This window comes from Lutra lutra, chromosome 4 (assembly GCF_902655055.1).
Source record: "Lutra lutra chromosome 4, mLutLut1.2, whole genome shotgun sequence".
Lineage (NCBI taxonomy): Eukaryota > Metazoa > Chordata > Mammalia > Carnivora > Mustelidae > Lutra > Lutra lutra.
The window spans coordinates 39,478,768-39,499,661 of NC_062281.1; the positions used below are offsets into that span (position 1 = coordinate 39,478,768).

The following is a 20,894-nucleotide window of genomic DNA, read 5'->3' on the forward strand; positions in this document are numbered from 1 at the left end:
TTCTGCAGGTCTTCTTGTCTGGATTGAGGATAAAACCTTTTAGGCAGCGGCAGAAATAGGACTCATCCGTGTTAACACACTCGTGCTGGCATCCATGACGAGACGAGGCACAGTAGTCTATCTCTGGAGAGAAAGAAAAATCATAATAATGATGAACGAAACAAAAAGCCTAACAGGAAATCCGAAAGATATTCAGTCTTCACTTTACCTAAACAGATAAATTCCTGTAACCTCAAACACTCCTGCTATGAAGGGATCTCTCAATAAAGCTATTTCCATGTTTAGAGATATGGCCCCCCAGCGAGAACTTTCTCGGCATGTTACAAAATGTTTATGCAGCAAATGAATTTGTGAAGATGCTTTCCTTGTCTTGGTTCATGTAAGAGCCGTTAAAATAGAAGAGTGTGATGGAGCATCTATTTGTTGTATCACAGGCTGGGAAGAGAGAGCTTAGTTCAATGCTTTATGGAATTTATGCAATTAAAACAAATCTTCCCAAAGCCTAACTCCAAACCACTTAAATCCCTCAGACACTGAGCCAAATGACAGGACACGAAGTCAGATCCTGGGAAACTGGAGTGAACGGCACAGATATTCCGATAGCAAAGTACTGCTCTCATTATTTCACCGGACTCCTCTTCACTTAGCTTTTCTCAAGCCTTCCCAGTCGGAGAACATGATCTCTAGATTAATTCAAACCAAAACACCAAGAAAAAACAAGGTTACATGGAATTTTTTATAATGGGGTTTTAATTGTATAAGCATTCTTAGATAATTAAAGTGGCTTCTATGGAAGGGTCTGATCAAAGTTTTTTGCTCTCATGGGAATTGGACCCACTGCTTAAAATTGCTCGAAATAGTTGGCCACTGACGGGGTCATAAAAGAAATATTTTTGTTGTGATGAGGATTTTTATTGCATTAAGGAATACGTGACCTAAGGATATCACTTTCATAATGAAACATTTGGTATAAATGAGCTTTCCCAGCCAGTACCATAGGAAACAAAATGAGTAAGAGAAAGGCACACAATATCCTTAAAAGGAAAAACATTGAGTGAATGCCAATTCTTCCCAATTTAAAGTCATGGCATGTTAAACGTACACAAAAAGGGACAGAAGTGTATAATAAATTCATGTACACCGCATTCAGCTTCAAGAGAATCAATCTGTTTCTCCTATATTAGGATTCCATGTAACTTTGAAACAAACCCCAGATGTTCTATCATTTTGTCCATAGATACTTCATAACATATCCTTAAAAGATTGGAACTCTTTATTTTTTTTTAAGATTTTATTTTTAAGTAATCTTTGTACCCAATGTGGGGCTCAAACTCACAACCCTGAGATCAAGAGTTGCGTGCTCCACCAACTAAGCCAGCCAGGCCCTCAAAAAGACTGGAAGTTTTTTTAAAATATCATAATCACATATAAGGTATTTTTTTAAAGCTTTTAATTTGGAAACAATTTTAAATTTACAAGAAGGAGCAAACATAAAAATACAAGGATATAAGTACAAGAAACACCCATATACTCTATCCAGATTTGCGTATTGTTAAAATTCTACCCATCTACTTTATCGTTTGCTCATCTTTCCGAACTACTTGAGGTCAGTTACATACATCTTGGTCTTTTTTCATTCAATACACTGTGAGCTTCCTAAGGGAAGGGATATTCTCTTGTATAACCATAGTATAGTTATAAAATTCACAAATCTACATTGATATAATACTTTAATCTACCATCCATATTCTAGTCTTACGAGTTATCTAATTGGGCTGCTTATAGCGTTTTTACTCCTCCATTAATAGGATCCAGTATAGGGTCAGAGATATAGTTGGTTTTCATTTATGCTTAGCTTCCATTAAGCTAGAACCATGTGTCGAATGTGGCCATTTAAATCAAAATGGGTTAAAATTAAATTACATTAGGGGCACCTGGGTGGCTCAGTTAGGCATCAGACTCATGATTTTGGGGTCATGAGATCTAGCCCCTTTTTGGGCTCTGTGTCTGCTTGTCCCTCCCCCTCTGCTCCTCCCCTCCCCACAAGCGTGTGCACGCTCTCTCAAATAAATAAATGAATGAATGAATAAATATTTTTAGAAAATTAAATTAAAAATCCAGTTCCTCAGTCACACCAGCCACATCTCAAGTATTCAAAAGCCACAGTAGCTTCTGACGACTGTACTGGGTGGTGCACATACTGGACATTCGCTTCATGATAGTGAGTTCTATTCAGTGATGATAGTCTAGAACATTCTTACAGGCTCTCTGGGTGTTATGACATGCATGGTTCTGAGTGATATGGTCTCCCCTACCTGTTTTGAGTTGTACTAAGAAACAACAGGCAAAAAGCACATATTTAAGATAAACAGCTTGATGAATTTTCGCATATGTATGCTTCCACGAAACCACCACCACCATCGAGATAATGAACTTAAACTTTCCTCTCTAAAGTTTTCCAGTGTCTCTAATTCGTTTTTCTCCAAATCCTCTGGCCCCATATAATCATTAATCTTTCAAAAATTTCAGTTTGTGTTTTCTAGAATTTCATTAAAATGGAGTATTCTTGTGGGTCTGGGTTCTTTTTTTTTTTAAGAGTTTTATTTACTTGAGAGAAAGAGAGACAGAGCATGAGCAGGGGGGAGGGGCAAAGGCAGAGGGAGTGGAACAAGCAGCCACCCTGCCTAGGAGGGAGCCTGATGCGGGGCTTGATCCCAGGACCCTGAGGTCATGACCTGAGCTGAAGGCAAACGCTTAACTGACTGAGCCACCCAGGTGCCCCCTGTCTAGATTCTTTCACTCATCATAATTATTTTGACATTCATCCATGTTCATGTGTATATCAATAGCTGTTCGTTTTTATAGTATTACATTCCATGGATATACCACAGTTTATTTATCCATTTACCTGATGTAGGGATTTGAGTTATTTCTAGTGTTGGGCTATCACAAATAAAGTAGCCAAGAACACTCATGTATATAGATCTTTACATAGACATCGCTTTTACTTTTCTTAAGTCAACATCTATGAGGAGAATGGCTGGGTCGTATGGTTGACATGTGCTTATTTCTTAAACATTCTCAACAGCAGTTTATGAGAGTTCCAATTCCTCCACATCCTCACCAACACTTGGCCATTTTAGCCATTCTTTTAAGGTGTAGTAATTGTCTCACTGTGGTTTTATTTTGCAAAATAAACTCAACTAACACTGTTGCATAGGTTTTCATATGAGTATTTGCCATCTCTATATCCTCTTTAGAGAAGTATATGTTCAAATCTTTGGTCCATTTTTGTTGGGTTGGTTGTCCCATTCTTAAGCATCAAGAATCTTTTATATATTCTAAATACAAATTTTTGTTGGATGTAATTTTTGCAAGTATTTCTTTTTCAGTTTATAGCTTGCCTTTTCATTTTAATAATGGTATCTTTTGAAGAATAAGCTTTAATTTTAATGAAGTTCAAGTTATTCATTTTTAAGTTTTTATAGATTGTGCTTTTCATGTCCTATTTAGGACACCTTTGCCTAACCCAGGGTCACTAAGATCTGTTTTCTTCCAGAATTTTTATAGTTTTTATTCTTATATTTAAGTTTAAAATCCATTTCAAGTTAATTTTTGTATGTGGTATGAGCTGAACGTGAAGTTGCCTTTTTTTTTTTTTCTTTTTTTAGCAATCCAATTGTTCCATTTGTGGGAGACATTATCATTTCCCCCATTAACTGCCTTGGCATCTTTACTGAAAATCATTCCGCCATATATGTGTGGGTCTATTTCTGGACTCTATGCTGTCCTGTTGACCTGTATGTCCATCTTTACACCAATACCACACTGTCTTGATTACTGTTGCTTTATAATTAGTATTAAAAATCAGGTAGTTTAAGTTCTCCAATTTTGTGCATCGTTTTCAAAATTTGACTTTTAATCCTTCGCATTTTCACATATGTTTTATTTTTTTTTAAAGATTTTATTTATTTGTTTGACAGAGATCACAAGTAGGCAGAGAGGCAGGGGGAGAGAGGGGAGGGGGGAAGCAAGCTCTCTACTGAGCAGAGAGCCGGATGCAGGGCTGATCCCAGGACTGAGATCATGACCTGAGCCAAGGCAGAGGCTTAATCCACTGAGCCACCCTGGCGCCACCCTACATATGTTTTAGAATCCGCTTGTTAGTTTCTTCTTTTTTCTTTTTTAAGATTTTATTTATTTATTTAATTGACAGAGAGAGAGAGAGAGAGACAGAGAGAGAGGGAAAACAAGCCGGGGGAGTGGGAAAGAGAGAAGCAGGCTTCCGCCTGAGCAGGGAGCCTGATGCTCGGCTTGATCCCAAGACTCTGGGATCATGACCAGAGCTGAAGGCAGACACTTAACAACTGAGCCACCCAGATGTCCCCAGCTTGTCAATTTCTGCAAAAAAGCATGGTATGATCATGATAAATATTGCTTTGATGGGTAGATCACTTTGGAAAGAACAGACAGTTAAATATTAAGTCTTCGGATTCATGAATACGATATATCTGTTTTGCTAAGTCTTCTTTAACTTTCCTTAGCAATGTTTTGTAGGTTTCAGTGTATAGGTCTTTCACATTTTTGGTCAAATTTATCCATAGGTAACTACATATTTTTGATGCTATGGTAAGTGATATTTTTTAATCTTAATTTTGATTTTCCATTAAAAAATATTAAAAAATAGTTGTGTTTTGCATATAGTCCTTGTGTCCTGCAACCTTGCTAAACTCTTAAAAGTTCTAGTAGCTTGTTTGGTAGACACCACTGAATTTTCTACACAGATGATCATGTTGTCTGTTAATAAAGACACTTTAATTCTTCCTTTCTAATCTAATTTTCATTTTTTTTTCTTCCTTATTACAATGGCCAGAACCTATAATACAATGCTAAAAAGAGGTGGGGAAAATGGGTATCCTGTTCTGTTTCTAATCCTGTAAGGAAACTTTCAGTCTTTCATCATGAAGTATGATGTTACCTGATGGTTTCTCCACTGATAGACTTTATCAGATCGAGGCAGTTCTCATCATTCCTGGTTTGCATAGAGGTTTTTTGTTTTTTGTTTTTTGTTTTTTTTGGAAAACTGTAACTGAATGTCAGGGTCTTGTCCAATGTTCTTTCTGTATCTACTGAGTTGGGCTATATGGCTTCTGCTTTTTTTGGTATGTTAATATTGTGAATTACACTGATCAGGGTTTGAATGTTAAACGAACCTTGAATTCCTGGGATAAATCTCACTTGGTTGTGATGTACTCTCCTTTTTATAGACTGTAGGATTTGATTGTTAAAAATATTTAAAGAACTTTTACATGTATTTGATGAGGGATATTTGTGCGTAGTTTATTATTTTTCTGAGTTTTGTGTTGGGGTAATTCTGGCTTCACAGAGTAAGTTGAAAAATGGTCCCTCTTCTTTGATTTTCTTGAAGCATTTGTGTAAAATTAGTATTGGTTCTTCTTCAAATGTTTGGTAGGATTCACCAGTTGAGTTAACTAGTCCTAGTGTCTTCTTTGTGGGATGGTTTATAATTTCTTTTAATAGATAGAGGCCTTATTTACATGATCTATTTCTTCTTGAGTTAATTTTAATTTGAACAGACTACTCATTAATCAAATAACAACACCAAAAACATATATATTTGTCAATTATCTCTACATATTACTATATAGTTTAATGAAGAAAAGTAGATGCGATAATAAAGCAATGATAAAAAAATTTTCTCTTAGCAAGTTAGCAAAAAAGTTTTAAATCACCTCCTTAAAACACTTACAGAGGAGTATAAGTTGTTACAAACTTTTTGGAAAATAATTTTGCAATACAAATCAAAAAACTTAAAATTGGGGCACCTGGGTGGCTCAGTCATTAAGTGCCTGCTTTTGGCTCAGCTTATGATCCCAGAGTCCTGGGATTGAGCCCCATATCGGGCTCCTTGTTCAGCAGGGAGCCTGCTTCTCCCTCTCCCACTCACCCTGCTTGTGTTCCCTCTCTTGCTGGGTCACTCTCTGTCAAATAAATAAACAAAATCTTAAAAAAAAAAAACAACCTTAAAACTGTTAACAGCTTTTGATTCCATAAATTTCCTTTTATGCTTTATTCCTGGTCAGAAATGCAAAGACTCACATATGAGGATATTTATCACAATACAATTTGAACAGCCAAATTGTTGAACAGTTTGTGATACATACTTATGATGGAACATCATGCAGAAATTAAAATGTTTTTAGATGTTTTTGATAAAATTTAAATGACATGTGAAAATGCTCATAATTTAATGTTATACCATATGACCTCAACTTCATAAAAATATATTCATATGCCTTAAAAAAAAAAACTGTAGAGAAACATAGCAAATCAGTATTAACCATGGTTGTCTCTGGGTGATGAGAGTATAGATCGTTTTATTTGATACGATTTCATTTCTATATGATCCAGTTTTCTATAATAAGTATATATTACTTTTATAATCAAAAAAGGCATTAGAAATAAGTATACATGCTCTTAATTGTGAAATGAGTTGCCATGGAAAAGAGCATTAAAAAAATGGAAAAAAAGAACAGTGTGGGAAGTGCCCAGTAACAGAGAAGAAAATAATCAGGGAAAATTGCTGGGGACATTATGTATAGCTTCTGATGTCTGTATCCAAAACACAAAATATGGGCAACAAACAAAGCCAGTTTGGGTTTTTAGAATAGGGAAGTGACTATGACCTCAGTATCACTGGAATTTGGGGATTCAAAGATATGACTATGGAGAGCACAGGCTCTATGTTCCATGGACCATAACACTACAGTTATGTCTCACTCTGTTGTTTGCTGTCCCTCAACATTACAAAGCCTCTCAGTGCCTGCCTCAGGGCCTTTGCACTGGTGCTATGTTACCCCTGCTTCAAAAGTCTCCTCTCCCTCGTCCTCTCCCTCACCTCTTTCAAGTCTTTGATCAAATGCCAGTTTCTTATGAGCCCATCTGACTCCGCTCCATCTGGTCTATGGGGTACAGGGCTTTCGTCAGCAAATTGGCTGAATGTCTATGAAAGTACAGAGTTCCTACCACATTTTCCATGCCTGACTAAATGAAAGAAAGTTATTTTGATATGACTCAGACATATAACGGAATATTATCCAGCCTTAAAAAAGAAGGAAATTCCAACACAGGCTACAACATGGAAGGGTGAATCTTGGAGATATGATACTAAGTGAAATAAGCCAGTCATAAAAGGACAAATGTTGCATGCTTCCACTTACACCAGGAGCTAGAGTCATCATATTCATATGGACAGAAAGTAGAAGGGTGGTTGCCAGGGGCTGGGAGCTGGGGAGGGAATGGGGAGTTATTTAATGAGTTTTAGTTTGGGGAGATGAGAAGTTCGGGTGCTGGATAGTGGAGATGGTTGTCCAACAAGGTGAATATTCTCAATGCCACCAAACTGTACACTCAAAGTGGTCACAGTGGTAAATCTATTACGTATATTTGATTATAATGAAAAAAAAGTCTTGCCAATATTTTGCAAATTAATGGTACCTGCGTATTTCTACTCTTCTCCCCTCTACAAAATATTCAAGATAGTTTTGGATGGGTTGCTTCAAGGTAAAGGATTGATATACAAAAGTGGTGCTTTTTTTGAGTACTTATGTATTTTAAATTATTCAGGAACATAAAGCTCTATTATGTATATTTTGGCTTAAACATAAATTGATCATGCTTGGTAGATCACATTGACATTCTCTTATCTCCAGACAATAATTACATACTTAGTGATTAGATGATGCCTTCAGATATACTCTTGGTTAAAAATAGAGACATTTAAGGGACTGAGTATCTTTTGTTTGATTTCATTTTCTGCAAGTTTATGAGAAGTGGAAAAAATGTATTAGAAGATCTCTCAACATCACAGCGGCAGCCAGGCCGACTTGGCTGGAAGCTGACGTGATGCCTCATTAATTACTAACAGGTTGGCTGCCTAGATTCTGAATTTCTGCCCCCATCCTGTTTCTGTCTTTTTAACTGGCTCCTCTTTCACGGTTCTTGCTCTTGTCCCTCACAGATGTGGGGGTGCTCCCAAGGCTCTCAGTTCTTACTGCTGGATTTCACTTTATTTCCTGCTCTCGCAGCTTTCCAAGTAAGCCAGGGGGCCCCTTCCTCTCGCCAGTAACCTCCCCAGGTCTGGGTCTCACCCTGCTCCTGAGCATGGGAGGAAGAGAGTCCCTTTTCTAGGGGACACATGTCCCCGATCCTGCCTGCCCAGACTCCTGTAAGTGCCTAACACTTCTCTCTGCCCACTCCTGGGTCTTAACTCTACCAGGGCTCAGAGGCGGCTGGACTGCTGGGCTCCATGCCTAACTGGAGAGGCTCCCAACTGGACCAGTCCGTCCCCTGCCTCCTAGCCAGACCTCTCCTCCCAGTGCCCCTGTGCTTCGGTGTCCACTGCCAGGGTCCCCTTGCCGGCACCGTCCTGGGGCTTGTAACCCTCCACGTCCCAAGAGCTTCTGGAATAGGAGACATGCTGAGCCGCAGGGTAGGGGTGATGGTGAGGCACTGGGAACTGGGGACAGGGACCCCAGGCAGGGACAAAGTTCTGCAGAGGCAGGAGGGAGACCGGATGGGATGTGTGTTTGCCTCCAAGTCTCATTCCAGTGGAAGCCTGGGGCCCTGTCTTGAATTTCTTACGCACAATTAAACTTAGCTCAGGCGTGTGGTATATGCTCAATAAATACCAATTTAAAATCTTTGAAGGCAGTATCATCCCTTCAGAGAACTGGCTCAGCACTGGACCATTTGCCTAATAGTCTCTGCGGATGATTTCATTTAGTTTTCAAGACAACACTCTGAAGCAGGCAGGATTCTCATCTCTATCAGCTGAGGAAACTGAGGCGCAAATAACTCGCCCAAGACCACCCAGTGAAAGAAGAGAATTCAATCTGAGGCCAAAGGCTGCCCCTTGGTACCACACGGCCTCCTCTCTGGCAAAGAGAATGGACCTACCAGCCCAGCAACCACGTTCCCTGCCACGACCACAGCCCAGGCTGCTGGCTTATGGTTCCGAATGTTCAGAAGGGAAGGGAGACGAGAACAGAGGAGTCCTCGCATTCATTCACTTATTTTTTCAATAAACTGCGTGGAGGTCCTGGGCCAGGCATGGGTCTGAGCCTGTCTGGTTCATATCTTTGCATTTCTTTCCTCCTCCAGGCCCCCACCCTGTCTCAGCCTTCTTTGTCTGGTCAATAAATGAAGGCTTTGCCTTCAAGACTCAGCCCAGATATGCTATCGTCCAGGAAGGACCTCGCCTTGCTCGTTGCAATTGGCACATGGTTAGGACTCCAGAAATGTGTGTTTTGACTGAAGGTGTCCCTTGCAATTTCATGCTCCAGCCCAGCCTCCAGCTCCAGTGTTTGGAAGTTGCTGGTATTTAGGGATCGAAGGGCAAGTTCATACGTCAGGAGTTTTGTGGGGGATGATTTTTAAAATATTGTGCAAGTATATCCTGCTTTACATCATTGATTTATTTTAGAAAGGTTATGGGTACAAGAACTTTTTATAAATTGAAATCCTATTTTCTCATTGATGTATGTTTCAGAGATGACTTACGCTAATCTGCTGTTGAACTTCATTTTTTAGGGGCACTGGGTAGCTCAGTCGGCTAAGCGTCTGCCTTTGGCTCAGAAAATGATCCCAGGGTCCTAGGATTGAGCCCCACATCGGACTCTCTGCTCAGCCAGGAGCCTGCTTCTACCTCTCCCTCTGCTGTTCCCCCTGCTTGTGCTCTCGCCTGTTCATTCTCTCTCTCAAAAAAATTACAGAAAATCTTTTTAAAAACGACCAAACTTCATTTTTTAAAAATGCTGGGCCCTAATACTTTACAAAACCAAGCTTCTCTCAGGTGAACCCCTCTACAGGACGATAATCCATTCACAACCTCGTAAGTGCGCTGAACACCTTCATGTGTAAAAGAACGCTCTTGCAATCCTTTTGCAAACCATCTTTAATTTATAAATCTTTTATGGTTGGATTTCAGGAGCTCAAATTAATTCTGATTTGTGTATGTATAGTTAAAATCAAAGAGAACTAAATATGTCAAACAAAAGCATGAGCAGTTCTCGGCAAACCACTCTCTGGCCACTCCTCCCCCACCCCAAAGCAACCACATTCGACTCCTTTCCGCTCAGCGATTTCCCTGTACTCGTGTGGAGTCAGAGCTGAACCCACAAGCCACAAGGCTTCAGTGAAAGTATTCCTTAAGCTCTGTTAATACTGATGGGCACAGCCTGGCTGAGCCAGCATGAAGTAAGATGGTCCGGTTGTCAGCACACTCAGCAAATGTTGGAAGAACATTCCCATAGGGGGTCTCCAATAAAGGACAGATACCTCTGTCTAATGCCTTGAAGAGCGAGGTCGAGACAGGGTGGGCTACAGTCCCAGGACAAGTGAAGAAAGGCCTGACGAAGGAGGAATAGGGGCAGAAGGTCTCAGACTCCCCAGCACATAATCTTGTCTTACAACATGCTTGGGAGAGGTCCCAATGCCACAGTGCCCATAGCGAGAGCACCAAAAAAATGCCGGTGGTGTTGCTGAATGACCGTATTGTACATCTGAAACTGATATGACACTGTATGTTAATGACACTGGGATTAAAATAAATGTAAGTAAATAAATAAAATGTGAGGTCCAAAAACAGTCCCCAAAAACATAGACACACAAACTTTTTTTAAATGTAACTTACTTGTGCAGGTTTTTCCATCTGGGTTAAGAGCAAATCCCTTAGGGCACCGGCAAAAGTAGGAGCCATCTGCATTCACACACTCGTGTTCGCACCCATGGTTCTCTGAGGCACAGTAGTCCACAGCTGTAAATATTCAAACACAGAGTTGAAGTAGAAACACAAACAGGAAAGCAAATAATTGGATGGAATGGAGATAGTAGCATACTTATACCACATATAAATGAAGATTAATATCTTTGCCCCCCAAACTGTATGGAGAAAAGAGGGATGAACCAAGGCTTCTCCCCTCCAACATCCAAAAAGTAATCAGGGATCTAGAACAGGTAGTTTATAGCAGAAGACAGACTAAAGAACACAGGACCAACTGTATTTAAATGTTAAAGACATGCAAATCAGGGGCACCTGGGCGGCTCAGTCAGTTAAGCATCTGAGGTCTCAGGTCAAGATTCCAGAGTCCCAGGATAGAGTTGGGCTTTGGGAATCCCTGCTCAGCAGGGTGTCTGCCTCTCCCTCTGACCCTCCTCTCTCTCTCTCTCTCACTCCCTCTCTCTATAAAGAAATAAAATCTTAAACAAACAAACAAAAAAAGAAATGCAAGTCAAAACCACCACAAGGCTTACAATACTTACAACTATTAAATGGCACAAATAAAGACAGAACAAAACCCAACAGTGGCAAGGTAGCCTGGAAAGAGAGTCAGAGCTATTCATGGTGGTGGCATCATAAATTGACAAAAGTCCTTTGGGAAGGACATTTGGCCATGTTCATTGTGGAAATGTGACCCAAAGAAATCATTAAGAAAAGGTGGAGAGAAACTATATGAAATAAGCTGTTTATAGCAGCATTACTTATGGTGATAAGAAAAATCTGGAAAATAAGATGAACATTTAATAATGGTAAATGCTTTAGTAAATTATGAGACGATGTTTTGTCCTAATTCTCATTAATTCTATAAATGTTTACTGAATACCTACCTTAGGCCTGGCCCTGTTTTAGGGGCAAAGGATAGAGCAAAAAAACAGAACAGACACCGATGCCAGTCCTCATGGGGCTCACATTTGGATGATGGAGGTAGTGGTCAAAAAATAAAGTAAATAAGTAAATCAGATCGTCTTGTAGAAGGTGGAGAGTATTCTGGGGAAAAGAAATAGAGCCTGTGGGAGGTGGGAAGGATAGTGGAAGTTAATAGAAGTGGCCAGGAGAGGCCTCAGGAGAAGGAGGCAGCAGGGTAGAGTCTTGAAGGAGGAATGAACCAAGCAGATAACTGGGAGGGAACAAGCACTGGGGCGAAAGGAACAGCAAGCACGAAGGTCACAAGGTGGGCATCTGCCTGGTGTGCTGAAGGACCCGCAGGGAGGCCAATGTGGCTGGAGCAGAGACAGGTGGGAGGTGAGGACGAGAGCATCGGGAAGCACTGAGGCCCACTGTGATGACTTTGGTTTTTACTCTGAGTAAGTAGGGAGTCCCTGGAAGGTTCTGAACACAGGAATGGAGAACAGACCACAGACAGCAAGTATGACAGTAGAAAACCAGTTAGAAGGCTATAGTCATCCCAGTGAGGAACAGTGGAGGCTGGAAGTAGGATGGTGTGGGACAGGGGTGGGTGGGGGAGACAGCAGAAGCATGTTCTGGGTCTTCTGGGCTAACCATGCTCCCCAAAAAGATAGGTTGAAGTCCTCACCCTGGTACCTGTGAATGTGATCTTCTTTGGAAATAGGGTCTTTGCTGATACAATGGAGTGGCAATGAGGTCCTATGGGTGGGCCCTAACCCAATATGGATGGCGCCCTTATAGGGAGAGGAGAATGCTACAGGAAGACATGGACACACAGGGAGAACACCACGCGAGGATGGCGACTGGAGTGATGTGGCCGCAGGCTGAGGAATGCCACGGGTCAACAGTCACTGCCAGAACCAAGGAGGATTTCCCCTCCAAGTTCCAGGGGGAGCACGGCCCTGCCAGCCCCTCGGCTTCAGGTTTCTAGCCCAGAACTAGGAGGCAATACCTTTCTGTTGAGTTCAGTCACCCAGTTTGTGGTCTGTTGTGATGGTGGCCCTAGGAAGCCAATACACCAGGTATAAGTTGAGGTGGGGACAGTGGGTGGTCCTGCTGGAATAGAGGTGGGAAGGAGCGAAAGAGAGGGAGGAAGTCTGACTTGGGGGATCTGGTGTGAGGCTGGAGCTGCTGTCATCCGATGGGGGGAGATACAGTGGGTTTTGTGGGAGAAGATCAGGAGTTCCATTTGGGGCACTAGATAGTTATCAATATTCTCATCCTAATATAATTGTAAATAGGAAGACAGATATAATTTGGTGAAAAAAGTAGATCTAAAAATGGAATATTTACAGGGATTACACCCAGGTGAAATAGAGCTTCTAGGTATGTCTAAAGCCTGGAAATCAGAAATAAAAATTCTTGCAGTGTTTAGGTGGTAGAATTATGGATGATTTGTTTTTCCTTTTAAAAATATTTCCTTTGGGGCCTGGGTGGCTCAGCTGGGTAAGCATCTGATTCTTGGTTTGGCTCAGGTTGTGTTCCCAGGGTCATGAGATGAAGCCCCACGTCCAGCTCTGCATGCACTCAGTACAGAGTCTGCTTAAGTTTCTCTCTCTCTCTCTCCCTTGGCCCCTTCCCACTTTTCCAAATAAATAAATAAATAAATAAATTCTTAAAAAAGCATTTCCCAAATAGTAAATTAGGTTTTTTAGAATGTTGCTTTTTGTTTTTTTAAAAAAACTTTTGTAATGAAATTTTGTATATTTTTAAAAAAGCATTTCCCTCTATAATATTTTAGGATATTCCAGTATCAAAAACTTAGAAATAATAAAAAGGAAATAGGATCCACAATTAATACGCATGTGATTTGCAAACCAAAACCTCTCACTGGGAGGATAATGGCATACTTAACATAGCAATCAAAATATGCAAAGGAAAAATCTACAGACTTTTAAAGGCTGTGTTGTGCTTATCCTTTTACTTCCAGGCTTCGTTAAGTTTCTGTCTAAAGTATCATTTTTGTGACTTTGCCTCCCTAAAGAGTTCTAACAGCACCTATTATTTGAGGGTTTAATACACAAGTCATTGTGGGAACAGGACATTCACATAGTTGCAGGATCTGCGTGTCATGGGACCTAAGCCAGTTGCTGGAGTGGAGTCATACCATAAATAGTGATCTAGCACCAGATTCTTCTAAAAGCTAATGTCTCATTATTTAAGAACCATTGTAACATTGCACAAATAGTCGCGGAAACAGAGGACCTTGAGACCAAGCCCTGGCATGGGTCCCAGTCTGCAGGTCACAGGAGCGGGCCATGCTGTGGCCCACACTGACCTGTGTTGGCAGTGGGCACTTCCCACCTCCGACCTCCCCATGCTGGGCCTCATCTGCCTTCTTAAAAATCTCCCAACCACTGACAAGGGGCAACTGCTTGTCAGCTTGACCAACCTCAGGCCACTTTTTAGTGTCCCCACCGAAGAGAAGAGCAGCTCCTCTGATTTCCAGGTTCCAGGACGGTGACAATACCACAAGGATGAATGGAACGCTATCTATATCTAAAGTCAGAAACTCAAATTCTCCCTCTCTCTTGAAACTTCCTCTTACACACCATGAGGTATAGTTTCTGAGCCCAGCCAGCTCTGTCCCTGAGAGAGACACCAGAGTATGCTGGCCCCTTATTAGAGTGAGGACAGATTGGAAGTTTTGCTTAGCCTAAAATCTAGGCCCTATACTCCAAACTTGCATTTTTCCAGAATGCTCTAGAACATTCAGTGTTGGATCAGGCGGTTAACAGAGTTGTACAGAAGAAGCTCTTTCAACTGACCTCCACTTACCCAATGCCTGATCAATCAATGCTTTTCATTCCCTCTGGGAATATGGGACCTGATGCCAGAGCATACAAAATGCTCCAGGCTTTTGGAACACCTGTGCTTCTAAATAGCTGTGGCTGAGCTGTGTGGTTATAAAGCAGCTGTGGTGGAACACCTGTGCTCCAGAACACCTGTGTACTTTCCTTATTGACTGACTGCATGCTTTTAAAGTTTTGGTTCTCAAAACGTGGTTGTGAACCAGCTATAAAAATCATCATTTGAGACCATGTCAGTCATGCAAATACTCAGATCCCACTACAGACTTAGTGTATCAGAAACTGGGTATAGGACCCAAGAATCTGTGTTTTAACAAGCCCTCCAGATGATTCTCATGCATGTTAAAATTTGAGAACCACTGCCAAAAAGAGCCAAAATTGGTTTTGTTCCCAAACCTATATATGCCATTTATATATGTTATTGTAAATAATTATAAATACTATAAAAACCAATTAAATATAGTCATTAAAACAAATTGAGCTTTTAAAAAAAAACAAAAACTAAATTGAAAGCTTTGGAAAGAACTAATTAAAGCAATTTGCTAACCAAAATTGCGTGGAAGCAGGCATGGATAAAACATGTAAAAGATTGGGAAATTTTCGTGAAAATTTACAAGGATTCTGCCCTTAGATTAGTTTACAGAAGTCTTCCAATTCTTGCTCCAATTTAAGGAAACCAAAGTTGAAAATTGTAGATAGTACATTATGGACATGATTTATGTAAGAAAAAAAATTTTAATCATAGATTTTAGAAATTGACTTCAAATTAGTACTTTTTAAAAGTGTAATTAAAGGTAATTTTTATTAAAAGTACATTTATGTGTTTTCAATAAAAACAAAAAGGTTAGGATAGGTTTGGATATGTGGTTTTTTTATGATTCCACTCTTTGAAAGACACTTTCCATCAATCGGCCAACCACAGGCTCAAGCTCATGGCTTCTCCTGGTCTTTGATTCTCTTGCTGGTTTTGGTTTTTGTGTGCTCAGGAATCTGGGGAACTGAAGGGGGGAGGGGAGGTTGGCAAGGCGGGAGTCAAGCATTCCTGGGCCTCAAGACCCTGGCCTGTAAAACCACACGGTGTCCAATCCCCACCTTGGCTTGAGGGCCACTCACTGGCTTTCTGCCAGGCTGCTGGGGACAGCAGAAGAGGCCATTAGGACAACATCAGATGTGGAGGAGCCCACTTCAAGGATATGAACCTCAAAGCTTTTTAAGACCAAGAGAGTTCCAGTCCATTCAACTCTGACACCCTTTGCCACATGCTTTGGGTTCTTGGCCTAACTTCCTTGGTTGCAAAACTGTACTTGTAAAAAGAGAGGCCAAGTTCAGGGGCAGATACATGGAGGTGCTCCATTTGTGTAACTCAGAGATGCTCCTTGTTCCAAATCTTCATCTCCTTCAACAAAATCCTTTCTCAGTTGTTTTGCCTAACATATTCATATGCTCTCCTTTACCTGCAGAAAGGGTCATTCCCTGATTGTAGGGAATTTGGCTCTCCAGATCACAAAGGGTTAAAGTCACAGGGTTAGAAGCGGTATCCCTAGGTTCAGACTCTGTGTCCAAGGATAAATGATACTTTGGTGCAAGGTAATGGAGCCCAAGATGGAGGGTCTCTGGTTTACAACCCGGTCACATTCCAAAGATTTCTCAGGAGGCATCAGTCTGCAAGGGGATGGCATCAGTAGAAATAGGATATTTCAAAGAGGAACATTTGGGTTTTAAAGTTTGTTGATGACAGAATAAGAAAAACCAAATTCATCGTTGGAGAAATGGAAGACACATTTGACTTGCTGAGTATATAGGAGATACCCACGTAGAGTCAGGGTCCTAAAACCTCTCCACTGAGGGGCCAGCTGGGTTTCTATATGCAGGAGCCTGAGACTCGGAGAGTTTCTTATTGATTTTGGAAAAACAGAGAAGAGTTCTGGGCTGAATAGTCTTCCCCACACTAAATACAGATGTTTAAGTCCTAACCCAGTCAGGATATAACTGTAGTTGGAGGTAGGACCTTTAAAGAAGTGATTCAGTGAGGATGAGGCCATTCGGGTGAACCCTACTCCAGTCTGACTGGGGTCCTTATAAGAGGAGGAGATCTGGACACTCAAAGAGGCACCAAGTAAGTGTGTACCCAGAAGAAAGACCACATGCAGAGGCAGGAAGGGACCGACCTTCTATGAGTCAAGGAGAGAGACCTCAAAAGAAACCAAACCTGGTGACACCTTGACTTTGGAGTCCTGGCTTCCAGAATAGTGAGAAAATAGAGCTCTAATGTTAAAGCCACTCACTCTGTGGCTCTGTTATAATCCTAGCAAACCAGTATGGGGAGAAATCCAATATTTAACAGGTTGGAATTGGGGGAGGTCACACATCAAACATGGGTGGTTAGCTGATGGTCTAAAAAGCTGACCTTTCCATATAAAAATGGATCGTGCCATCCCTTGTCCCCAACTCAACTACCAAGCATCCCCTCCTCAATGAAGGTGATTGGTAGAGCAGAATCCAGGGGGAAAGCTCTGAAGGTAGCAGTAATGCCCCACTAAAGCCCCATGGCTATGTGCTACCATTGTTCTGAGTATGCGCCTCAATCTGATTTTGTAAATGTAGCACGCATCTGACATGCTGTTAAATGCAAGCATTCAAAAGAATACAAAAGTTCATAAAGGTTATAGAAATTCAGGGATGCCTGGGTGGCTCAGTCGGTTAAACATCTGACTCTCGGTTTCATCTCAGATCATGATCTCTGGGTCGTGAGATTAATCCCTGCATTGGGCTCGTGTCAACACAGAGTCTGCTTAAGATTCTCTCTCTCCCAGAGCACCTGTTTGGCTTAGTGGGTTAAAGCCTCTGCCTTTGGCTCAGGTGATGATCCCAGGGTCCTGAGATCGAGCCCCACATCGGGCTCTCTGCTTAGCAGGAAGCCTGCTTCCTCTTCCTCTCTCTCTCTGCCTGCCTCTCTGTCTACTTGTGATCTCTGTTAAATAAATAAAGTCTTAAAAAAAAAAAAGTTTCTTTCTCTCCCTCCCCCTCTCTGCACACCTCCCCTCCCTCACACTCATTCTCTCTCTCACTTGCTCTATAAATAAGTAAAATATTTAAATAAAGAGGATACAGAAATTCAAATTCAGCTAATGTTTATCAGTTGCCCCTGTATCAAACAATATAATGACAGTAAAATTTTAACAAATGTCTTACATATATCCACTCGTTGAACCCTCACAACAATCCTTTGAGGTACAAATTATTGTTATCCTCAGTTTACAGATAAAGTCATTGAAACAGAGACAGATTAAGAGACTTATAAAATGTGGTAACAATAGTACCTACCCCATAGAGTTGTTGCAACTATACACCAAATATGACTTTGTAACATTCAATAAATGTGGGTTAGGTTTTTATCACCCTGCATCTTTATTTAGATAAAACTGAATTTGGGGTTTAAGAAATACCTTAATGCCATTCATTTGTTCCACAACCACTTACTGAGCAATGACTGTACAACGGGCATTGTGTTAAACCCTGGATAGTCATGACAAGCAAATACTACACATAAGACATCTTAGAAGAAAGGCAGAAAGGAGAAGCCAAGCTTTTAGCAGAGATTACTTCCGGGAAGTGAACCTGAAGAGGAACGGCTTTCAGAGTTTGACTTTATACACATTTATTCTGACAATTTCTTTAATATGCAAAAGCTGACTTTGGAACTGCAAAAGCCATCGAAGGAACAAGGCTTTTTAAAATATATGACGGCTTAGCATGGAGGACAAGGGGAGATGGAGAGGAGAAGGGAGTTGAGGGAAATTGGAAGGGGAGGTGAACCATGAGAGACTATGGACTCTGAAAAACGATCTGAGAATTTTGAAGGGGTGGGGGGTGGGAGGTTGGGGGCACCAGGTGGTGGGTATTGTAGAGGGCACAGATTGCATGGAGCACTGGGTGTGGTGCAAAAATAATGAATACTGTTATGCTGAAAAAATAAAAAAAATTAATATAAAAAAATAAAATAAAATAAAATATATGATGGCTTGAGATGGTGATCAATCACTCAGCCTCCGTCGATGTACTGAAACACATAAGTCTACTCTGTGAAAGATGAAAATGACACTCATTGGCCTCTCCCCAAGAGTTTACAATCTGCTTAGGCAGATAAGATGCAAACTGGACCAAAGTTACCCCCAAAGACAAGACAGTTGGTAAATACCAGAACAAGTACAGCAGAAAAGTAGAGGGAACTCAATTAAAGCAAAAGGAGAACCTAGGTTGGGAGTTCATCCTCGATTACCTGAATGTGGGATAAATTCAGTACTGTCCAGAGTGAAATGAGCAGTTAGGGAAATGGGACTCCAACACTAGAATTTAATGTTCCTCTAAATCAAAAACGGAAATGCTGTCTTGAAAAGTCCTGAGGATGGCTAAGAATTGGATTTTCATGCAGGTCACGGTCATAACTCTGGGATGAGTCAAAGTGCTAGACCCACAGCTTTGAAGGTTTTGTCCTTTCACCTGTAGCTGGACGTAATGAATGTCTACCACACGTCTCTAAATAAATAATTTAGAGTTGCCGTCCCCGCTGTCCCACCACATCCCCTCCCCCTGAAATCGGCCCTCTGTTCCACCCCTCTTGGTCATTATCAGTGGGCTTCTGGCCATCGTTGTGTCCCTAATGGCCAGCAGAGTGCCTGGCAGAGAGTTTGGAAATATTTGCTGAGATGAATCTGTGACTCAACTCAATGGCTTTTTCTCTAAGTTCTGTTCCCTTTGGCCTTACTGGAGGATGACATTGACCTGGCCTAGAAATTCTCTTTCCCATCATATTCCATGACTTCTGATTCTTTTGTCCACCTCTCCCCTCCCCGACCCCCACCTTAGGCTGTTCCTTCACAGATATTTTTTTTGCCCCACTTGTCCCCCTGGCTCCCTACATGTGGCTCAGGCCAGCAAGGCTCAGGCTTTCACTCTCTCCATACTTCAGGATAGCCAGGAAATGATGATGATGATGATGATGATATACATTGTAATAATGATAATAATGGCCTTGTGTGTATTAGAAACTTGACTCCTTACCTTATTTAATCCCACTACAATATGGATGAGAAAAACAGAGGCTCAGACATGAAATGACCCATGACCAGTGAGCAGCAGAACTGGGATTGAAGCCCAGGTCTTACTGTACTGAAGGTCAAAACAGACACACACACAAATACGCATTTAAAGTGAAAATTAGATGGAAATTAAAATTTATGAGAGAACACACTGCGTGGCTTCCCAGCTGTGCTGTTGGTTCTAACCTCCTCTCATGGTGAGGTAATCTTTTCTCCTCCCTCCTGACACGTCCTTGTCAGGGTCCCACCTTAACTTCAGACTCACCTTGTCTAAAACTGCTCATTATCTGTCAGAATCAATGGAGGCTTAAACTCAGGAGCGATTTCAGACTTTTCCTCTGCCCCTTTACTCACAGCGTCTCCTCACGCCTTACTCCCTCCCTCTCCATCTCTTCAGTCGTCCCTCAAACTCTGACCCTTGTCACCTCTCCTTGAGGACTGCCAGAGTCTCCTGACTGGTCTTTCCATCCCTCACCGTCTTCCTTCTGGAATCTATCCTGCAGTTCACCCTGAGATTCAGTTTCCTAAAATGAGGCTTTACATTTGTCACTTCCGATTAGAAACCCTTCAGTGTCTCTCTTCCAGAGTTGAAGTCCAGACTTTTCACCCTGATTTTCAAAGCCCTGAATGCTCTGCTTGCAGCTGGTATCTTCAATTCCTTCCTCTACATCACACCGGCAGGCACTCTCTGCTTCAACAGAGTGGGTCTCTTCCACTGTTTAAGCCAGGCTGGCCTTAACTGGGGTGACCCTGTAGTTTGCCACCCCAGACTAGAACACTTCAAAAGCGAAAGGGAGGGCTGTTGAGAACTAAGCCAACAGGCGTAAGCAGGGATCATGCTGGATTAACTGGGATTTATGGTCCCCATATTCTTAACGTTCCCATCTACACACAGGCCATCCAGACCAGCTGCTGACAGAGAGCTTCCAGAGTCCCCACCAGCCTTTGCTTCGCTAAATTTCCTGTCTCAGTCTGACACCTGGAGTCTCCATCTTTGACAAGCCCCTTCCAATTGCTGTCCTCGAGTAAGATCACCTGTTTAGCTTTCAGTCTGGCATCCCTGACAGTCTCCCACTCATCTACCCACTCTCAGGAGTAAGGGCTGCCCCTCCCAACCCAGTTTTCGAGCTTTGAGAGCTCTGCCGTGTCCACACCATTACCGCCCTCCATGTCTCCCCTTGCCTTGGACACCTGTCCAATGGCTACCCTTCCTTCCTT

At 41.6% G+C, this 20,894-nt stretch overlaps 1 protein-coding gene across 2 annotated transcripts in view; it reads right to left on the minus strand.

Annotated features, from left to right (window-relative positions):
- MATN2 (matrilin 2) overlaps positions 1-20,894 on the minus strand; it is a 130,767-nt gene that overhangs the window by 37,659 nt on the left and 72,214 nt on the right. For both annotated transcript variants that reach the window (XM_047725846.1, XM_047725845.1), the window contains exons 6-7: positions 10,715-10,837; positions 1-123 (exon numbers count right to left, since the gene is read on the minus strand). In XM_047725846.1, coding sequence (XP_047581802.1) covers positions 1-123; positions 10,715-10,837 — 246 coding nt within the window. The remainder of the gene's footprint in view (positions 124-10,714; positions 10,838-20,894) is intronic.